This window comes from Doryrhamphus excisus, linkage group LG10 (genome assembly GCF_037039965.1).
Source record: "Doryrhamphus excisus strain RoL-2023G ecotype Guam linkage group LG10, RoL_Dexc_Guam_v1.1, whole genome shotgun sequence".
NCBI classification, from domain to species: Eukaryota; Metazoa; Chordata; class Actinopteri; order Syngnathiformes; family Syngnathidae; genus Doryrhamphus; species Doryrhamphus excisus.
The window spans coordinates 928,013-951,953 of NC_136366.1; the positions used below are offsets into that span (position 1 = coordinate 928,013).

At 41.4% G+C, this 23,941-nt stretch overlaps 1 protein-coding gene across 3 annotated transcripts in view; it reads right to left on the reverse strand.

Moving 5' to 3' along the window:
• Nucleotides 1–11,298: 11,298 nt before the first annotated feature.
• Nucleotides 11,299–23,941, reverse strand: part of adgra1b (adhesion G protein-coupled receptor A1b) — a 146,840-nt gene continuing 134,197 nt past the window's right edge. Inside the window, exons 17-19 of one of the 3 annotated variants that reach the window (XM_058055964.2) lie at nucleotides 21,442–21,587; nucleotides 16,142–16,237; nucleotides 11,299–15,032 (exon numbers count right to left, since the gene is read on the reverse strand). In XM_058055964.2, the coding sequence (XP_057911947.2) occupies nucleotides 13,622–15,032; nucleotides 16,142–16,237; nucleotides 21,442–21,587 (1,653 nt within the window). In that variant the 3' untranslated portion in view covers nucleotides 11,299–13,621. The remainder of the gene's footprint in view (nucleotides 15,033–16,141; nucleotides 16,238–21,441; nucleotides 21,588–23,941) is intronic. The other 2 variants (XM_058055982.2, XM_058055992.2) reach the window with 2 other exon arrangements.

Here is a 23,941-nt window from a genome sequence, read left to right on the forward strand (position 1 = left end):
GATTATAATAATGGTGATAACAATGACAATAATAATGGTAATAACGATAAAGATTACAACAATAATGATATTAAATAATTATATTAATTATAATTATATTAATAATAACAGGGGACTGTGGTATGAACATGATTATATCTTGCAAAAAGGGGTAGGCATTTATAAGCTTTTGCTTCAGCCTACTCTTTTTGGGCTTGTCATCAGATAGTTGAATATAAATGTAAATAATGGAAAGTTATATTTTGATTGATGTAAGAATGCACTTTAATGTTTCATATATTTGCCCAAATAAAATAAAAAAAGAGTCATTCGTATTGTCATTCGTAAAAAAATGTTAAAAATAAACAAATTTGATACATAATTTACATCACGTCTGAATAATAGCAGATAAATGTAGGATTTCAAAATAAAAGCTCATTTAACTCATTTTATTTTTATGGTCTTTTCCTCATTCGGATCACAGGTGAGCTGGAGCCTATACCAACTGACCTTGTGACAAAAGGCAGCGTACACCCCGGACCTGACGCCAGTCAAAAATATCCGCACTGACAATAACAACTACTGCTAATTTAGGGTCTCAAATAACCTAACATGTTGGGGGATGCTGCACGGCGGACTAGTGGTTAGCGCGCAGACCTCACAGCTAGGAGACCCAAGTTCAATTCCACCTTCGGCCATCTCTGTGTGGAATTTGCATGTTCTCCTCGTGCATGCATGGTTTTTTTTTCGGGTACTCCGGTTTCCTCCCCCATTCCAAAAACATGCTAGGTTAGTTAGCGACTCCAAAATTGTCCATAGGTATGAATGTGAGTGTGAATGGTTGTTTGTCTATATCTGCCCTGTGATTGGCTGGCCACCAGTCCAGGGTGTACCCGGCCTCTCGCCCGAATACAGCTGGGATAGGCTCCAGCACCCCCGTGACCCTTGTGAGGATAAGCGGTAGAAAATGAATGAATGAATGTTTGGGGATGTGGGGTGAAGCCAGAGTAACATTAAAAACATGAGTAAAGGGGGATGATCATGAACTTGCAAATTCCTCACAGATATTCCAAAGAAGATTTGCAAAATGCGTCAGAATGTCTTTTTTTGTTTTTTGTTTTTTTCTGAAAATCACCCGAAGTACACCAAAGCAAGCACAGGAGGAAATCTCCATAAAGAGGTTAGAGCCCTGACTGTGAGGCAGACGTGCTAACCACACGCACCACATGGTACTTCTGGGTTCCAAACAGAGCTCCATTGAAGGCATCACTGCATGGATAATGAGGGCCAGTCCATTTTCTAAAGATCCCTTTGAATCCAAAATCTCACTAAATGATCACAAATCAAGTTTGGACTCTGTCCTTTGCTTGTATCTTGTTGTTTTTCACAGTTTGGTAAATGACCAAGTCTTATTTTTTAATGTTACCCTATAATAGTTAAAGCTGTGTAGCCCTGTGTAATTAGTTGTTTTGGTTGCAGATGAATATGATTTGTCCAAAAACTCTTCCCTCTTAATTGGCTACTCTGCTTGAATATGATGTGTGCTGGCAATGGTAGAAAGGCTGTTTGAGTGCCAGAAGGGCCTTGGGTGTGGGGACCGGGATACTGGCTGCGCTCTGTGCCTGTTCGGCAGTGATAGAGATACTCGATCCAGGCAGGAGGGAAATAAACACTTTGAGATTTGTTAACTGCTCATCATGGCATGTTCGGATAATATGACAATACTGTTTTTACAGCAGCCAGGATATTGATGCAATCTCTTTATTGTCTTATTACTTGATAACAAAGCAGACTGTTTGATCCTGGTTGGCCAAGTGGAAAATTAAACCAGACCAGATTTGATCTTTCCATTGATATACTGTGAATATGGAAATAATGACATGCATCGGGAATGACTGAATTGTTGCAATGATGCAGAAATGAGCAGGAATTATATGCAATCTGATGTATAATTGTTTTGCATCACTATTGTGATGACATTGTTATTCTGGGTTGGTTATATTGGATTTTTTTGCTGTAATTATGCACACACACAGATAGGTGAGATAGGTTTTTGTAGGTGACACAGCAAGCCGTGATTTTTAACTCCCACTGGAGCAAAGACGCTGCCAAGATAAATGGACACACCAAATCGGAGTCCATTGTCCTGCATTGGAAAAGAGTGAAGTGAAAGATAATGCGTCAAGGAGTTCAAATATCTCGGGGTCTTGATCTTGAGTGAGGTAAAAATGGAGGGGCATCTCGGTACGACATTTGTAGTTACCCTCACCTATTCTCGTTATCTGTGACGGAAATAACAGGATCATAGTATAAGCAGTCAAAATGAGATTACATTGCATGGTTTCTGTGCTCGTCTTAGAAATCGAGTGAAAAGTTCGACCATCCAGGAGGGTCTCAGAGAAGAGCCACTGGTCCTCCATAATGAGAGTAAACAGGTGGCTAGGTCATCTGGTAAGGACGCTCCGTGGACTCTTGTGTTCCGCCATGGGACTTCAATTCAATCCATTTAAGTGATGATGAGAATAATATGTTCAGTCACATTTGCGGCGGGAACAAATATTGCATAAAAAATTGTTTACCTGAGAAGTATGCAGAATCGGAATCTTCTGTTTGTTCATGGCATATCAAGTTGTCTTAGAAGTTTAAAGAGCTGATGCTGGTGCATCATGGGAACAGATCCACATAGAACACGTTACGGGCCTCAAAAGAAACAAGACTCCCACAATAAATCTTTTCAAATGAAAAGGGTAAATGACAATTTATTTTAACGACCGTTATATGATACAGACTGTCTTTTAGCTTCCTAATTGTAGTGGAGAACCATGGTAAACGGTAAACAATATATGTTCTTATTATAAATACTAATTATTATTATAATATGCACCCATTCAGCATGTTTGGGATGTGCTTGTGTACCAGTTCCCACTGATATCCAGCAACTTTGCACAGCCATTGACGAGACGTGGACCAACATTCCACAGGCCACAATTGACGATTGATCAACTCTATGCAAAGAAGATGTATTGCACTGCATGAGGCAAATGATGTTCATACCAGATACTGACTGGTTCTGGTCCCCAGACACCCAATAAAACAAAAAAAAGCACATTTCAGGGTGTCCTTTTACTGTGGAAAGTCTAAGGCACACCTATGTACCAATGATGGTAATGGTAATGGTAATGGTAACGGTAATGGTAATGGTAATGGTAATGGTAATGGTAATGGTAATGGTAATGGTAATGGTTGAACATGCATCAGATTCCAATTGAGTGCATCCCATAATCAGTTCCCAGTTCCACATGTCCAAAAGGAGTAGGAAGAAGCAAAGCTTATTAAATCCTACCCCTCCATCTGGTACTTTTACAATCAGTAACTGTTACATTTGTTCACTTCCTGCTTTCCATAATACAGTTTAGGGTTTTTTGTTTTTAATAATGCACCTCGTACCTCGTATCATGGTGTCTGATGAGCATCTTGATGTGGCACACCAGTGAGGAGGGATGGATAAGTCCTCACTATCACACATTTAGACAGAAATGTGAACAATGTTTGAGAGAAATGGTAATATTGGGTATCTGGAATGAATTTTAGATCTTTAAGTCTATCTCGTGAAAAATGGGAGCAAAAACAAAAGTGTTTTGTTTTATATTGTTTATATTGTGTTGAGTATAATAATACAGAAATCATTGTATAATATTGTGAAACATTTCAACCCTAACCATAACCCTGACCCGAATCCTAACCCTAACCCCAACCCTAATGTTTTTTGTCAAAAATTGACGCCCTAAAATTTGGGCATTTTATGCCATTTTTGGGTGCTCCTGGGGCCCCTGTTGAGTGTGTGTGAGGTTTCCCTTGTTTTTTGTGACCCGAATAGCGCATTAGAAGCAAGTTGAAAAAAACTGAAAAAAACCCTAACCCCTAACCTTAACCCTAACGCCAACCCCAACCCTAACCCCTAACCTTAACCCTAACGCCAACCCGAACCCTAACCCCTAACCTTAACCCTAACGCCAACCCGAACCCTAACCCCTAACCTTAACCCTAACGCCAACCCCAGCCCTAACCCCTAACCTTAACCCTAACGCCAACCCGAACCCTAACCCCTAACCTTAACCCTAACGCCAACCCGAACCCTAACCCCTAACCTTAACCCTAACGCCAACCCCAACCCTAACCCCTAACCTTAACCCTAACGCCAACCCCAGCCCTAACCCCTAACCTTAACCCTAACGCCAACCCCAACCCTAACCCCTAACCTTAACCCTAACGCCAACCCCAACCCTAACCCCTAACCCTAAACCTCATAATGGTAGCGGTGTTGTGATGTTTGAAATAGCAATAAATGAGATTTCTGAAAATAATAACTGTGTTAGTAATGGCATCATTTTTACTCTCAACGCCGGTCATTATCATCTTTTCTTTGAGGAACATGCAGAGTCCATTCTCCTGAATGCTAAAACAGAAAAGTAAAAATGATTATGGTTGAAGGCACATGGATGAAGTAAACAAAATGGCCATTAAAGACGGTTGGAATCCAACATTAAAATTTGGCAAAATATAACAGATGGCAGAGGAAGTGATTCATGAACGCAATGATTACATAATAACATCATACCGCTCTCATATCGCATCAGCCATTTTCTACTACCCCTGAGCAAAACAATATTTTGAGACTGGCAGGAAAGTATTGATGTGGAAAAGTCAAGTCAGGGCCTCGGCCTGGATGATGAAATTTCTATTTTGCACTATACTTGCAGGGATTATGTGTGTTCTGGTGTGTGATTTATTTGTTTATTTATTTTTACACAGTGTTAGTTGACCTCTGTTCAACCTGGCTTGCGGCAAAAGCATACATGACTTGTGCCTTTCTATACTGCATTGCCGTTCTCACCACCAGGTGGTGCTAATGTATAGAAGGAATTGCTTCTTGTTCCATTTGCTGACTGTTTGTCCAGCCAGTGACTATTTTGTAAATCTGTTGCAAGCCAGAAATGTTAAGTTTTACATTTCCACTATAGTTTTGCTCATTTGGGGACATTTTAAATACAATAAAAGTGAAAGAGGCAAATTTATTCTTTCATTGTGCAATAAACACTTATGAAAACTCCAAAAAATGAATAGTCATTATAGACTTAGTTTAAAAACGGTGGACATGTTGAAGTTTTATGTTCATGGAAACTAATTTAAAAGCCATTGCACGACTACCCAGTTAATACAATAAAATCTTTATGACTTGAGCATTAAAACGATATGTACCATCATGAAAATGACTTTTTCCAACCCAATACTGCAGAATAGAATCATCCATGATCATTGTGGTTTTTTTTGTAATTTCACTTCCTGAATGTGTAAAAATGAAATTTGACATATCAGTGCACCTCGTCCTGGTCATTTCCCCAGCTGTCCTGCTTTCCCCACAGAAGGCGCAACGGAGGAGGTGGGCTGCTTGGCTGTTGTGTTAACAGACGGTTGTAGCAGCCTCTAAGGCCCCTATAATCCACTGGCTTGTTGCAATAAAACCATCACATGAGTCTTTGCTCCTTTGCAGTTGTACAGGGTTGCGTCATCAGTGGGGGAAGCTATAAATAACAAAGACAGGCTGCGGGGGGAGGCAGGGATGATACGGTGGATCACTGTCATACACTAACAACAACACAGATTGGCAGCTATTGGCTCGCCGCGAATCCAGCACTCGTCGTTCATTTTGACAGTGGAGTAATATTCACTTAGCTTTTGGTAGGCATTGCAACGCTCACAAAGCGTTTGATGCATGAAGACGTTTAAGTCGGAGCCAATGGCAGCAAAACAGGCGGAAGGAAATATTCTTGTCTCAATTTGTTATAAGGGGCTGCACGGCGGTCGTGTGGTTAGCGCGCAGACCTCAGACCAGGGTTCAATTCCACCCTCGGCCATCTCTGCGTGGAGTTTGCATGTTCTCCGGGTACTCCGGTTTCCTCCCACATTCCAAAAACATGCTAGGTTAATTAGCGACTCCAAATTGTCCATAGGTATGAATGTGAGTGTGAATGGTTGTTTGTCTATATGTGCCCTGTGATTGGCTGGCCACCAGTCCAGGGTGTACCCCGCCTCTCGCCCGAAGACAGCTGGGATAGGCTCCAGCGACCCTTGTGAGGAAAAGAGGTAGAAAATGAATGAAATTGTAATTAATGTTTTTCAAAACAACAACCACCACAATTCAGGTGCAGTTGTAACTTAGACGAATAGATTAGCCTGGTAACGTTTTGTTAAAAAATATATAAAATAAAAAACTAAGCAACATTCTTGGCACAGCCAAGCTCAAAAAAAAAAATTTTTTTAAGGGTATTTATGTTTACGCTTTATTACTTTTTGCCAACTGTTTACTTGATGTTTATTTTGAAGGCCTGGGGCGGACTTTGATGGAGAAGATGGAGGGATTATGTTTCACATCTGGCTTGGGAACACCTTGGTTTCCCTCTGGTGGAACAGGAAGTGGGAAGTCTGAAACTACTGCCCCTGCAACTCGAATGAAGACAAGCAGAGGAAAATGTGCAGTAATTAGTAAGCCTCTTTGCAACCTCGTTTTCATTAGATCCACAGGTGAGATGGAGCCTATCCCAGCCAACTTCAATACTAGCTGACACAGCCAGTTTAGGGTCTCCATTTAAAAATAGTATGCATGTTTTGTGGGATGTGGGAGACACAAAGGGAGAATTAAAGGGAATCGAACCCTCAATCTGCTGACTGGGAGGCCCACATGCTAACCACTTATACACCATGCAGCCCAGTCACAAGTGAGTCTGAGGATGCATGACTGATCCTATAAATCGACTGTACTTTGTGCAGTGAATTCATAAATTCATATTGCAGTACCACAGGCAGTCATAATCCTATAACCTTGTTTACTATTAGTCACAAGGTATTTGACCCCCTCACATTAAAACCTACAGCACCCCCCCTAACACACACGAAACGTAGCTTCCACTAAACTATGCGAGGATACGATCAAAAACCGGGAAGACTTCCTGCCTTCCTTTCCTCTTTGATCTTTCCACCTCACCCCGTGTGTCTTTCTCCCTCGTAAGCCTCAAACTACCCTTCCAAAATCCTTATCCCTCTCGCTCTCTTCTCCCCCTTTCCATTCAATCTACTACCCATGCCTCGTCTGCCTGCCTGCCTGCCTGCCTGCGAGTCAAGAGGATGTTATTTAAGTCAAGGACGGCATTAGCATGACGATCACAGCCTTCTATCACGAGTCATGTCTGCCAAGGCAGGGAGGAGTGGCGTTTTGTTATCGGGAAAAAAACGTGTGTATGAAAACGAGAGAGGAAGGCAGCCAATAGGCGTACAGCTGGGATAACAGGGCCGACAAAAAGCTGATTATGGGTTAAGATTAGAAAAAGCATACATTAGTCTACATTAACAGGAGACATAATACATTTGCATGCCGTTCCTCCAACTCAAAGCAATTTTTCTTCTTCGTAACAATGTAAGACAAAAGCATTCCTTGCAAGTGTGAAGAGATTGGTCCACAAAGAGACTCAAAAATGAGCCGCTCAATCATACGTACGGTTCTCTGCAGTGCCGGCATTGTTGTGGAAGTGGAGAGATTGTGTGTGAATTTCCTGCTTGTTATTCCACATCTGATTACTCATGCATGCCCACAGGCGTAATACATTGTCTTCGCCTGAGCACACAGGCACATTCTCACTTGGCCTCTCTTAGCTCGTGCTCATGTTTACTAGCCTGTTTCATGCAGTGAGAAATTAAACCTCAGGTAATTGGAGCACACGGCCGCATCTGTGCAACAAGAACCGGTTTCGGTGTAACAGATGCCTTTCCTGCGGATTTATTCTTAAACACATCAGCAGGCCAAACGTGCGTCAGGCATGTTTTGTATTCCAACAACTACTTTTGAGTGCTCTCAAAAATGGCATTAAGTCTAAAACCTAAATATCGAAGGAATTATTGTGAATGACAAGTGAATTTCCGCAAATTAGGATTATTTTGCTTATAAATAAAATATATTCGTAGTTATAGCATAGAAAATGTCACATTCCGGCTTGTGAGTTTTGAGGTTCGACCCCAGGATGCAGAGATAAGGACCCAAATGCAGGTAAAAATATATTTATTTATGCTATGCAGCAGAATGACGCACTAACAAGTCAAACTCAAACATGGCAATGAACCATGAACAATGAACAAACAAAGGAACGCGCACCTGAACTAAATAGGAATCACAAATGGAAAACAGGTGCGGGAGAAAATGGAAATCAACGGAAAACAGAACAGAGTAACAAAGGAAGTGAATACAAAATAAGGGCATGAACTAGGAAGGGAAAACTAGAGGCAAAGAAGGAACTAAACGAGCCGTCACGAGGGGGTGAAGCCCGATTGTGACAGAAAACCTGTTTAAAATCTTCTAAATACAGTTTTTTAACATTGTTAGAGCCCTCTAGACATGAAATAACACCCCTATAGTCACCTTTACACTCATAATACCCAATATAGCAGACAAAATAGGACACAAGATTACTATTAGAAGTCACTACTGCCTTATTTGTGTATAATTATTGTGAATGATATGTAAATTTCTGCAAATTATTTTGTTTATGAATATAATATATTTGTAGTTATAGCATAGAAAACCTGTTTAAAATCTTCTAAATACAGTTTTTAGCATTGTTAGAGCCCTCTAGACATGAAATAACATCCCTATGTGACCTTTACATTCATAATATCAAATATAGCAGACAAAATAGGACATAAGATTACTATTGAATATTACTATTGAAATATGCAATTATGTTCATAGGCATTATCCAATGACAAATCACCATGATTTATGAATGAATATATTTTTGAGAAAGTGATGAAGTGAAACTGTGAAATTTCTTCATTATCACTTTATGAGTAATATTATTTTTACATCATTGCACAGTAATGAAGCTAAAAAGGAGTAGGCTTATGTACGCCTAGCCCATGTTTTTATCCACATTCATGCAATTTGAAGGCACATTTATTCAACTAGATTCCCTCCTTTAAAAAGCATTACCTCAAAATTGCATGAACGTCATTCCAGTATCCAACAGCTGCTATTCCCTCATAGGGAGTACAGTAATACTGATGACATTTATCGTAGTAAACATCCAACATTATGGTGGAGGTGAATGCAGGGAAACGCACCTTCTGTGAAATACATTGTTTATACTGTGTTTTTTGTTCGTTTTTATTATTATTTATATTGCATGTGCCCGTTGTACTACTTCTCCACATACTTGCATCAGGAAGAGGATGTGGCGAAAAACTAAGCCAAGGTCATTCAATTGAGTTTCTTCTGATACACAACTGGACACATGATGAGTGTTTCCTGGCTTAAACGGGTGTTCCGGGTCTTCCAACTCTTATGGACTTATGCCCCCCATCCTGATGTCTTTTCTGCTGCCTCCATGTTGGACTGTACGATTGTTTAAACCTGTGAAGCCCAAAGGTTTCATAAGCCTTGCTGAGGGAACGGCCATCAAATCCCAGTCAACCCACCTCCACCTGTGTTGGCCTGCACTTGGTCCGCCACCGATTTCCTCTCTTTGGTCCTGACCCCAACGTTTCCTCCCAGGGCACAGTCAGCTCCAGGAAGGGCAATTGTCATGTGGCACTGCTCCAGGCCAACTGAAAACACTCTTGTGGTCTTGGTCCGGTGGTGCCAATGTGCCTGCATTCGCTGATCACCTTTCACCTCAGCAATGGGCAGATTTCAATTGGATTTCGTTGAAACTTTTTTTTGTACGTCATTCCCAAACTGGAATTCATCATCCTTTGGTGAAGCCAATCTTTGCAGCCATTGTTTGGGTGGTGTTAAAAGTGGTACTCCTCATCAACTTCAGTAGGATTTGGGCCAAATTGATTAACATTTGAAACCCTTAGACCAGGGGTCGGCAACCTTTACTATGAAAAGAGCCATTTTACCCAATGCCCACTGAAGAAAAATAGCCTGGAGCCGCAAAACATATAGTATGTTTAAAACAACATTGGAGGGAATTTGGGGGTATCAAAGTAGTTCAGATAAGAAAAGACGAGTTGGAGTACTCTTGCTAGTTTTGGAGATAAACTTACATAAATGTATGTGTAAACTACTGTAAACGTAAAAACAAGTTCCCATGCCGCTGTTTTTAAATTATCTCGAATTTATTTTTTAGATTTGTAGGTAAGTATTACTTGTTTTTCTTCATGTACTGAACTGGATAGCAGTCAGAACTCACTCAGGATGCATTCATGGTCTCAGACAAAGTTGGATTTTTTAAAACTCATTACAAAAGACATGCATTTTCCCCACTCGGGTGTTAAAAATATTCAAGCATCGCAAAGGGAGCCACAATAAAGAGGCTGAAGAGCCACATGCGGCTCTGGAGCCGCAGGTTGCTGACCCCTGCCTTAGACCATCATTTTCAGTTTACAGCATTCCGTGTATTTCATGGTTTCGAATGTGCTCCCATAAATTAATTAAAAACGTAATTTTGTTCTGTAAATACAAAACCAGCTTGATAATTGGGTGAAAGAATGCAGTGTGATCTATGCAGCCACAGTCAGGATGAATAACGTAATATAACTCTTGTTAGCTGACCTTGGGCGAGAGCCGGGGTGCACCCTGGACTGGTGGCCAGCTATTCCCAGGGCAAACAACCATTCCCACCCACGTTCATACCTATGGACAATTTGTAGTCGCTAATTAACCTAGCATGTTTTTGGAATGTGGGAGGAAACCGGAGAAAACCCACACATTCAAACTCCACACAGAGATTTGAACCCGATCTCCAGACTGTGTGGCCAACATTCTAACCACTCTACCACTGTGCAGGCCCCCATTAGGCCAGTGATTCTCAATTATTTTCTGTCATGCCTGGAACAGAAAATGTAGTTTTGACGTTATTATTCTTGCTAATAAAATACACACATATGTATATAACTGAATCACTTGCAGTATTCGCTTTACCCTGAACCGTATGATGAATCAATGAATACATTCGACTTTCAAAATTGAATTATACCCAAAGGTGGGGTACACTCTGAAGTTGTCGCCAGCCAATCGCAGAGCAGGACAAACAACCATTCACATCTATATGGACAATTTGAACCCACACAGAAAGAAGAAAATGCAAACTCCACACAGAGATAAGAACCCACAAACTCCCGACTGTGAGGCCAACATGATAAGCACTACGCCACCGTGCAAACTGTATTACCATTTAAAAGAAAAAAACCTTCAAAAGACTCACTGGTTCATGCATGGGTCTACTTATCTACAACGGGTTCACTCAAACATGCATGTAGAGATCCTTCTGAGGGACATCTCCGTCACGAGCAAGAACCGAGACAACAAAACTGTGTTTTTACTTCACACACGTTCACCGCCACATACACGTATTCACAGCCGAGTCACAAACCCAAGCCATGTTGTTGCATGGTGAAAAAATACATTTATTGGAATCTGTGTCAATGTAGAAAAAAGTGAAACTGGCTTTGGGTTTTGTCACAGTACCACAGGTCAGTTTTCAAGCAGCCACCAGGTGACCCGAAACAAAGCCATCATGCTCATTTGGGACAGTATGCGCTAACGCTGACAATAGAAGGGGCTCTACAGGGGCACTATGACACCAAACACATGGAAACAAAACACTTAGCAAATATAATCATACAGCAAATAGTGTTCGCTCAGTTCAAATTGTTTGAAATGTCGCGTTATACCTTGTGATACTGTTACAAATCCATCTCCGGCAGTCAAAAGCCAGAGGGACTGGCTTCCTTAGGATCTAAGGATGTGGGACAATGTTTTAGCACTTTTTCAGTTTGGCCCATAATATCTCATTATGTCCCAAACCGTGCAAAAAACTCCAGTGCCCCCGCAGTGAATGAGATCCATGCATCATCTTTGAAGTCAACTGCTTTTTGTTTCACTGTTTCAAGACTGTCTGCTAAAAAAGAGAGCATCACATGACTGCCTTTCTTCTCTTTTCTACAAAAGTCACATTTTTAATCTCAATTATTTCTGGCTGAACACAAATTTCCCAAACAATCGCACAGAAAGTGACAAAGTCCATTCTGACAGACCGGACATTAGCATGGGTAGTGCATTTCTATTTCTGATATAACAGGTTAAGTCTCACAACACAGGAAGTCTGCATACTTAACGAAGGTGATGGCAACTAAAATGACAACACATACAAAGGCATTTGAAAACAAAAGACGCTTCTAAACTCAGATACTGAGTATTAAATTGAAAGGTCAGTATTTCCCCATACATCTTTCTTCATATATATATATATATATAGATTTATTGAACTTTAAATATCTTAAATCTGGTAGAAAATAATTCATCCGGAACCAGTTTTAAACACATACAGCCAAAAGTGCACATTATGGAGAAAGACACAATATGCCAAAGTGATTTTGCGAGAGCGGGGTTTGCGACCAGATTATACATACTAGATTTATTTCTTTCTACTTTTTGTGGAGTTTCTGATTATCCACACAGCAAAAACAGCATTCATTACAAATAAACATGAGATAAACAGCCCATTTTTACCTTTGTGGTGACAAATAAAATATACACATCTCCTGAAATTCAATACTGGATTCTTTGGGCAAATGTCCAACTGATTTTGAAATAAAATGTGTTTAACCCATTTCTTATTTTTATAAAACAAAAAAACATATATTCCATTTTTCATATAAAAAATATTGTGAGACTTTTTCACTTCCTCAGCAATTTTGCCCATCATCCACTAAAACACATCTTTCCCTTTTTAATGCATTCTGTGTTGCCAGTTTTTCAGAATGCACAAATTAGGATTCTCTTATTCCGCCTATAAAGCCTTCATAAGGCCGCCATCGACAATTCACAGATTGTGGATGATGAGCAAAATTCCCCCCAAAAGTGCAGTTTTATGTTCAAATTGTATCGATACCTGAAACGCTCAGGCTATAACTCAAACCGTGGCTTGAGTTATATCACGTGATGAAGTGCAGCAGTCTTACTGGGTCAAAGGCAAATCAAATAAAGATGGATATTCATTTACAGTGTTGGAGTGGACAAAGCCTGCATGCTTTGGCAATTTTTCTAAAAGCAACGTATGAATGACAAAACACTGGAAATAAAGAAATGCTTTATCTTAATTCTGTGCTTGGTGAGACATATTTTTTGGGGATGTCAGTGGTCCGAAGTCTTCGCCAAAGTCAGGTTCTGCTGTTGTTGATCTTCTCTTACAAGAAGAAAAATATCATAGCATAGTCGTGTTGGATTTCTTGTACATATTCACATTTTGTTGACACTTGTTGGCTCTAAAATTGCTGGTTTATTTTTCGAAAACATTTGGTTTTGGTTAATTTTGTCGGATGGTGTGAAAAAAATCTTGCAGCTTGTTACCTTTGAGCACTAACACACATATTCACACACATGGCCATTCAATTTGTTTTATACATAGCGAGATCTGTGGTGATTAGAAATCTTGATGTTTGTGAGAACTTTATATGGTATCAGGTTTCTGTCTAGTAAAACAGCACTAACAAGTATGCGGACGTTATCCCACACGGATTCAAATGTTTATTATGGTCTTTCTCGAAAGGGGGACAAGTTGTACGAAGCGAGCCGCCGCACCGCCTTAGACTACACAGTAGTTTCATTCTTCCAGGGTCCAGTGCGTATATTCCCGGTGCTGTCCGAGGTGTAAAGCAGTCCCTCGTGCACGGCACCCTTTAGAATCCCGTTCTGATTGGGCGGGTTCTGGGGGTACGATTGTCTGCGTGGTCCGTGCATTTCTATATGGTGATGCGTGATGGGTTCCTCCTCGGCCGCTTTGCTGCAGCCGCACAGGAACACGCCGGCGTCGGCTGCCTCCGCCGGGCACAGAGAAGGGAAAAGGTCTGCCTTGGCGCAGCACATATGCCGGTGGCATGGATTATGACACGCAAGGGCCTCGTGTGCAGTTGCTGCCGCCGCATGACACGTGTGATGGAGGCCCTCGTGGACCAGATGCGGACACGTGTGGGTGTGGCGCTCGTGAGTGCTGTGAGGGCTGTCAGTGTGTGAGCTGTGGACGCTGCCTCCATCCACATTGGAAGGGATATGATAGGCGTATTCCCTCTCGCTCGCCGCGCCGCAGACACCGGAACCGGACCGGCGGCTGAAGTGGCGGCCTTTAGTCCTGGTGCTGTTCTTCAAGCAGGGGTGCAACTGGATCCCTGGTCGGTAACCCTCTGGATCGGCGTGCAGCAGCACATGTGTAGCTGTGGGTTCCTCCTCCATGAGCTGCTGGCTGTGCAGGGCGGCACAACATGGAGTCACGGGAGCCAGGCATGTTACGTGATTTTGCGAGGATGGGAGGGCGGCGTGTTTACAGTGACTGACACCGCCGTGACTGCAGCTCATCACCGCTTTACACGGAGAATCGTGGTGGCAGTGGCTGTGACCGTGGCCGTGCGCAGGCGTATCTCCATTCACGTTGACTTTGGGCGGAGCTTGGCCCTGTCCGTGGGCACCGGGGCAGGCGTTGCCTCGTCGTCCCGGACAACAGGAACACCAGCAATGCCAGACGTCGTCCCGCTTGGCACAGTGATGGATGAGGATGAAGAGACCGAGGGTGACGGAGAAGGCACCGTAGAGGCAACTGAAGATCATGTCCAGGAAGTGACCCTGCGAAACAGCCAGCGCCCCAAAAGTCCAAGTGGCCAGAAACAAGAAAAGAGTGAAGGCCGCCGTGCGTAATTGGGCCTTGAAGGAGTGCTCGTTGGCCAGCAGGGCGGGATTAATTGGCACGCCCGGGCAGCCGGCAGGGCAGTGGCTCCCGGCGGGTTGGCCTGTCAGGGCGCCAGGCTCGGCCGACTGCTGGCAGTGAGTTGGCACGTCGATGGAGGCCAGCCTCTGCTGCTCTTCTGTCAACTGTTTGAGTTCGTACTTCTTTTCAGGGTGGCGCCTCAGCTGCATAAAGGTACAGAGGAAGTAAATGCATGTCACCAGGAAGATGAGGGCCACTGGGCCGAAGAACGCTCCCAGGCTGGGCTCCCATGCCATCCAACAGCTGCATCAAACATACACATAATCACATATTAATGCTCGCAACTATTTGTCAGTATCATAAAGCAGGTTTTCAGTCAGAAATCAAAGTTTACAAATACACAGTTAGACCAGCCGTCCCTCCCAAATCGGAATCGTCCCCTATTTGGAAACAAATTACATGTCCCATATTGATTTGACAGTTGACTGTCGAAATGTCAATTGATTTTATTGACGATTGGCTTCCCACAAGATAAGTCATTTGTTGCCAGCGTGTACTATAATACTGTATTTTTTTTTAAGTAGAAACAAATGGGATCCAGGCTTTAGATTTCATGTATTGTATCACCTTGTACTTCGGTACGAGGTGCATTAGCAAAGCTTAAATTAAATCCTACCCCTCCATCTGGTACTTTTACAATCAGTAACTGTTACATTTGTTCACTTCCTGCTTTCCATAATACAGTTTAAGGTTTTTTTTTGTTTTTTTGTTTTTTTTTAATTCTTCCTACTCCTTTTGGACATGTGGAACTGGGAACTGATTATGGGATGCACTCAATTGTAATCTGATGCATGTTCACATGAAATAAAACAATTACCATTACCATATATACATATTTTTATATTTCATATTATGCCGCAAAAGGCCCCTGTGCCACACTTTGGACACCACTGCTTTTATAGAACAGCATACAACTACGGTGTGTTCAAGGGCTTCCAAACAAAGTGCCAAATCTAAAAGCTTGATGAAAAAAAAAAAAAATTATTATTGTAAACATGGAAAAAACTGCCAATTTACAGAGATCAAAAATGTGTGAATTTGCAGGACTGCGGAATGTCAGACGTGCGGGGATCCGCTGCATTGCAAACACTGACATGTACAGCTAACAAAATCTATTTACTACAACAACTAGGATTCAGAACGCCCTTTGCCAAAACGATTGAGTGCCTTACCGCATTATCAACAGCAGCTGACTCGGGATGCCTTTGAGGTCATGACCCTAAATCTGTTAAAGGCTGGTTGAAGTAATATTCACGCTTCGCTTATTTCAAATGGAAAACTATTTCCATTATTACTATTCAACTTGTTCAAATAGAAGTCACAGAAGAGGAATGTGTGAGACGTCGACTTACTATAGCGCTTGCTCCCCGCTGCCATAGTTGTCTAGATTGACAGCTGCTGTGACCCCACAGATGATGAGGGGCACCCCACCGCTGACTAAATAAAATCTGGAAGAGAAGATGAAAAATGTGCTTAGAAACAGCTGGCAGTGATGAAACTATTGGTGAAAGGCGTTTGAGAAAGAGCAGACTTACAGGTATCAACCAAAACAGAAAATAATATACAAATTAAATATATATCCCCTAGTGAGGATAAACATCATATAAAATGGACAGATATATCCATATTTCCAAAAAAATCTTACTCTTTTTTGTTGTCATTGTTATATTTGTCCAAACAACTGTACTTTGACTTGAGCCAGGTATTAAAATGAACACCAAAGTGGTGTAATATTTGTTTTTCAAGACTGTATATATTATGGCTGAAGGGAAGTTCTTGGCTTACACAGCTCGGAAGTCAGTGAGGAAACAGCTACTGTTTCTTTGGCAGGAGGCAATCATGAGCCATCAGTCCACTCACAACAAGCTTGCCAACCAATTGGGAGTCAGCGGAGGTCAGTATATAGTATACCGCTATAAGAACATAACAGTCTGACTCACAGTCTTTCTAACAGCAAAATACAAATATACAAACATGTCCCGGTATGACTTTAAAAGAAGATTTTTTTTTATAGGTTTCCCACAATGCATTGTATCTGAGCAAGGCATTCATTGGGTCACCATGCTCTCTTCCAATTAAATGGTTTTTTCAAATGCAAATGCAGCATGGGAACACTTTAAAATAAATATTTTTTTCATATAAAACTTTTATCAACCATATTTTATATTTTATATTTTATATTTTATATTTTATATTTTATATTTTATATTTTATATTTTATATTTTATATTTTATATTTTATATTTTATTTTTCTGAGGTATACTGTGTGATGAGTTGTTTGTAAGATGAAACTGTGTCGTACTCTTATATTCAGTATCGACCTCCTGCAATTTGCAATGGGTCCACAAGCTCATTGCGACTTTTCTCATAGCTTGTGAGCTTGTGGCTCATATCAAATAAAAAGATGACTGGTCTTCACGGACATGTGCGTGGCCCCAAAATACCACCTGTGGCTTTTATAGAAACACCATTTTTTTCCTCTCGTTTTTAGGGTTTTTGGGACTAAAGGGTATGACAGCGTTGACGTCACAGAAATTAAACAGTGCGGCCCAAGAATTGTGTACAAAAGCAAAGCTAATCCCCCAACAGATCTTTCCCCGCTGTGTCCTTGCGGCCTCACTTTGCCCTGTCATCCACTTTCCTCCATAACACTACGCTATTTCCTCCTCCATCCTGTTCAATCTCCACCTCTGTCACTGATCTAACCTTTACAGCACTCCATCTTCCTCTGTCCTCCTCGCTCTGTCTCTCCCTTTCACAATATGTCCCCCGTCACACAGCACCCGTCCTGAAAATTCAATTATAATCAAGGTGTTTGTCTGGGCCGTTGGTACTTGGGAAGGGGGGGGGAAGGATTGTGGGGAGGGGAAGGGGGGAGATGGTGTTGGTTGGTAGCATTACCGGCCTGTCACTGCCCCTGAGTGGAACAGCTCCCTCAGGGGACCGCCCTGCCCCCTCCATCAGAAAGCCATTCACAGTCCTGTCAGCGGGATAAGTGTACATGTGAAGAACTGATGGAATGTTAAGAGACCTGACCTTTAACCCTTCTGTACTCAATACAATGCATGGCTTACATACGCAATGCTTATATGCTTTTGCATAAACATTTTCAATTCTTGATTATATCTGTAATCTTTGACTCGTAACATGCATGCTGAAAAAGCGTGTGCAGCCATTTACTTTTATACTGTACATAAACATGTTCTTATATTTTTTATAACTATAGTAAAAGCCAGATGGTTATGGGTTCAAATCTGGCTCAGACCTGTCAGACATTGTGTTTACATGGCCTAAAAAAGGAATTATTGCATGAATTGGATTAAAACATTCTTGAAGCGTCCTTAAAGACATCTAAGCACCTTAAATAGATAGTGATAATCTTTTAAAAATCGGATTGCCTCGATTATGCAACTGGGAACTAGTTTCCTCTTGCAGAAACATCGTTTGGATCAAGCTCATTGAAGTGTTCTACATATGCGCCGGTCTCCGTGGAATATGATGCCGACTCACAAGGGAAGAAGACAAAGTTGGGGGATAATGTCCACAAGAAGACAAATTAAATACGTAGAAAGTGAATTTAACCAATCTGTTCCGAAAGTCAACTATAACGTGTTCTTTAGTTTTACAATTCTATTCACATGCAGAAAACAACTTAAAATGCATATACGTAAATACAGCACATATAAACGATGAATGAAAGGGATAAAAGCACATTTAAGGTTATTTTTCTTGTTTCAAAATGCCAGACAAGAACGTGATGTGGCAGCCAGATAAACATGGACACCATCTTCATGTTTAGATATGACATTCTTAAATTCAGTAATGCTTCTCACCTTAAGTCTCTGCTTTTCTTTGGATTGCGGTTGCAAAATAGCCCAAAATGGAGACAAAGTAAGTTGCAAGTGTCAACATTTTGATGAAGACGGTGAAAAACTGTCTTGAATTCAAGAAATAACTTCTAGCAAAACACAAAGGTGGTGTCGGTGTTTATCTCACTGCCATGTTGTGTCCTTATCACACATTTTCAATAAAGGAAACATAACCTTAAATTGTAATTTTTGCCTTTCATGCATCACTTATGCGTACATGTATTTAGAATTTAAATTATAAAACTATGAAAAAACATTAATTCATTCATATTCTACCGCTTATCCTCACAAGAATCGTGGGGTGTGGGTGCTGGAACCTATCCCAGCTGTCTTCGGGCAAGAGGCGGGGTAAACCCAGGACTGGTCGCCAGCCAATCACAAGGCACAAAAGTTTTGGGAATGTGGGCGGAAACCAGAGTCCCTGGAGAAAACCCACACATGCATGGGGAGAACATGCAAACTCCATACAGAGATGGCCGAAGGTGGAATCGAACTCAGGTCTCCTAGCTAGTGGGACCAACAACTCTGCCGCCTTGTAGCTATGAAAATTTTTTTTTTTACACTTGTGGTGTAACTGTGTTATGTTGCAAAGAATTACACAGTCAACCACCGATGACATCATAGATGGGCGACAGAGCTGACTTCTGGTGCCTGTTTCCGTGTAGTTTTGTGATGGAAAAAAGACGTACAACAACACAGTTGCACCGGAAATTATTTTTCCTGTTAACAGAAAAACACGCTAACCAGGGCATACACTAACCGAGGTTCCTCTGTTTTTAGATTTAAACATGTTTAAAGTCCAAACATGGGAACGTTGATTCTTTAAAAAATGGAGCACTATTTGATACGCCACATGCCGTAGGCGCTGTCAAGATTGGAGGGACAGAAAGGCAGATGAGTAGAAATAGGTTTGATGGCAGGTGATTGGTGGTGATTGGAGAATCTGGGGGCACGAGGGGGAGAAATTGATTTGTCTCCAGCTGCTAAGTCTCATTGTACCAGCCTGTCTGACAGGGACCATTATGGTCAATCACTGCGGATCAACATGGATGCAGTGCTGCACAATCCCTCTGCTTGCCCCCAGACAAATTATCTCATTCACAAGCAATGCATGATGGGAGCCACTCCAGAACATTTCGTATTAACCCACCCCATCATGAAGGTATCAGGGGATTTGCTCTGCACAGAAAAGGGTGTTTAGGGGTGGAGATTCTCCATCTGCTTCTCTGTGCCCCCTCAGCAAGACTTCGGTACAGAGGATCTGTCTCTAATATTGTCAGATTTGATGCCTATAGTTATTTATAGATATTTGATCAATATTTGGAGTGAGAAAGAAATTTCCCTTATTTTCTGGAAATGTTTCAAATACAAATGTGTGGTATTGTAGACATTTGTAGTACTTTTACAATCAGTAACTGTTACATTTGTTCACTTCCTGCTTTCCATAATACACTTTAAGTTTTTTTTTTTTTTTTTTTTAAATTTTGTAATTTTTTGTCCCGTACCGAAGTAGGAGGTGACCATACAATGACATAATGGGTACCATAGTAAGTCAATATAGTGATATATATAGCACATCATGACTGGTTCAAGACTCTTCATCCTCGTATTTAGCAAAACATTTATATTTGTGGTAAAGCTCCTGGCTGTACTCTACATTTTTACTGATTCATTTAGGAGGTTTTTTATGTTCTAAGTCATAAACAGTTGTTAAGCTATTTACGTCAAATACAGTAATGCCTCACCACTTTGTGATTTGAATTTCATGGCTTCATTTCCCAAAATTGAATTTAACCTCAGTGGAAATAAAGTATGTTTTTTTTTTAATTTCCCTTCCCAAATCTAGTATACAAGTCTATAATCATCCCTCGCTACAACGTAGTTCAAATTTCTCGACTTCAGTTCCATTTTTTCTTCAGGTATATTAATGAATCAACTGTAGCATAAAGTTATTTTCTCAGAAATACAACTTTCTTCTTATTTATGATCTCACAACAATCTCGGTAATCTCAAATAAAAATCCCTAATGAAAACATGGGCTACTGTTGTGGTTGTATCCCATGCCAACTGAACTGCTGACATCACTTCCTGTGTCTACTATATTGGGTAATACGAGTGTAAAGGTGACTATCGTCGGTGACTATCGCTCACCTGAGCAGCCTGGACACAGATGGTGGCAGATACATGAGTAGGGCGATGTCTGACAGTGGATGATGGAGCCTTCATTGATTTGATTGATGTCTTATTCATATTCATGATCCATTATTCATTCCACTTGTACCTTCAAGGTCTTTAAAGTAAACATTGTTTCACATCCGACCAGATTCCTGAATTTGGAAATCTGCCGACATTGATCCAATTCCAATGCCAGAGCTCTGTTTGCTTTTATATGCACCCACAGCAAAAAAATATCAGCAGCTGTCTCCACACATACACACACACACACACACACACACACACACAAATGCTCAGCCTGGCACAGTCAAAGCTTCACCAACAGTCGGAAAACACAGAAATTGCTCATAACTTCATAACTGCTACATTATCATTATTGTTGATTTTATATGAGGTTGTAGTAAACAACTCTCGACAGGCCTGGAGGTTTTGTGTCGTGTTAAGAGTTTGTGAGGTCAGACTGTTTGAGTGCGTCAAACACATTGTTGATTCTCCCTCCAGAGGTACATCCTCCTGTGCATCCCTCTATGGGTGTGGTATGGCTCCCTATTGCGTGTAATGCATGTTGTAGAATAAAATTGGTACAATTAAAAAAAAAACAGTTTACCTCAACAGTGGTTGTTTAGGGGGCCGCGGTGGGTCACCATCTTGGCTCTGTGGGGGCTTCTTTGTCACCTGCTTGTAAATGTTCCTGGCAGTCACCCCCAGCCACAGCATGGTTGCCAAAGACGAGTAGTGCAGCACCACCCCGACCTGAAATGGGGTGAAACATGGCAAATATAATCACTGCAATGGTCTGACTCAAAGAGTAAATGATGAGCTCCTGTCAGAAATGTCAGCGTCACACCAAGAGCTTCTCCATGACTGTTTTCCTTCCAGAACAGAATGTTCTGTGTCCTTCATTAAGTGCGAGAATGGTATGGTGGGTTAAGGAGGTGCCACAGAAGCAGTCAAGGTTGGTGCAAGCATTTTGGTGCAGTTTTATATTTGGATACAGAGCAGATCCTCATCAGTTGAGCTTAAGGACATCGGCGGTGCAGCCTGAATAATAATTTGAATAGAAATGATAGTCACATTGAAAACCATAGTGCGAGAAGACTGCACTGCTAATGCGTACCTGCACTCCCTCTCGTTTGAATATTCATAAATCACATTCCAATGGCAGTATTTATCTAACTTTATCAGAGGCCTTTGGCAGTTCGGAAAGACAGATGAGATTTATAAAAGAAGAGAGGAGGGACGATGATGGCGAAATATGAAAAGGCACTTAGTTTTTTTTTTTGCTACCCAATTAATTTAATCTGTCTGTAATGGCAAACTGAGATCTTCCATCAAATGAATGATCTGCTGTCTTCTTGGCCAGGGGACGAATGCTAGTGTACATGAGTTCCGCTGCTAAATGGATGTGTCCTTGAGCTGGGGATGGAGAGCAGAAAGTAGCTGGTGTGGCGTCGGATTCGGTCTCAAGACTAAAGTGCATGGAATTCCCTTCGTTGTGGTCTCAGACGGGGCCACAGTCCTTCTTTGTGGTTTAGAAGGCCTTCTGCAAGGCCCTGGGAGCCTCTCCTAGCTTATCATCGGGCTATCATCCCCAGTCCAACGGCCAGACTGCCACCAGCAGCCTGCTTCATGGTCTGTGAACCTACTTTAGATTGAGTATTCCCATAACTGTCATCAGGTTTTCCCCCCGGCTTTTCCCTCACTGCAATCAGAGTAAGACATGGCCTCTGTGTCCGCCTGGCCTGGGGCAATGCAATGCTTTTACGGCTTCCCCACACATTGGAGCGGGATCAGCGACTGGCCAACCAACATCACTCGTCTGCTCCAAACTACGAGCCTGGACAAAAGGTATGGCTGTCTTACCGTGACCTTCATCTCAACACTGTCTCTAAGAATCTTCAACCCAGGTTTGATGGTACTTATACGTTGGAACGTCTTATTAACTCTTGTTCTGTCCAGCTCCAACTTTGACAATCCTTCAAGTTTCATCCTGTGTTTCATATATTCCTCTTTAAGCCAGTTGCCTCCTACACCCCTCAGCCATCTGGAGATACCTCCTGCTCATCCTGCTCAAGTGTTGGTTGATGGTCACCCAAACCATTTTAGATGTGAGAAGAAGGAAAGGGGTACGATTGCTTCCCTGAGAGGGCAGGAAGGCCGCCATTTGGCGTCCACCCATATGCTCCCCCTGTTCTTTTTTTTCAGAAGCCCTCTTTTTTTGGAGGTAGGTCTTTTTTCTGGCAAGTTGAAAAAAATTTGGGTCCATACAGTGTCGGATGTGGTGGGAACGGATCACTCAGTCAAAGACGATGAAGCTGCCAAATATAAACAATTCCAAATAACTTTTGTTTTTAATTTTGTTTGACCAAAATATTCATAATAGTGTACAACAGTCACAAACAGAAAAAACTGATAACCACAAAGCAAAAAAAATATAGTACGATTAATACACTGTTGACATATGATCAATAAAGACAGCAATTATCTATTCCCGAGCCTGCCAAACTCATATTCGAGACATTTTACTATTCTCATTTGATGTGAGTAAAAGGCATTGTTAGCACGCTACCTTGGGTAAATATGAAATATTTCAGGCAGTGGCCGCATCAGTGAACAGCACATTGATCACACAGTCAACAAAGGATGAGCTGGAAACAGCCAACTGGAATCTAATTAATGTTCCTCCCATTAAAGAGCACCAGGCTGGCAAATGCAGGCTCACTACACACACAGTTAGAGATTTTTAATGACTTGTTTACTGACCTTTTTGACCGCTTTTCCTATTTTAGACCCAACTCGTGCATTGATGCAATCATTTTTTGAACTTTCAGGCAATTTGGTTTTCCAACACGGGTGATATTACAAAAGCAGAAGAAAAGGAATCTGATTTTTATTATGAAGTGCTGCTTTTGGGTAGCACATTAGTGTAGTAATTAAGCAACGATCAAAACAGTACAGAAGAAAACTTTAGTTTAGGAAATATTGACTTGCTTTATGGTGTCCATCTCCAAGTCTTTAATGACATGCACTGTTATGTTGCATTTTTGTACATTATTTTTATTATTTGTGACGTGATTATAGTGGTATTAAAGGGGAATTGCACTTTT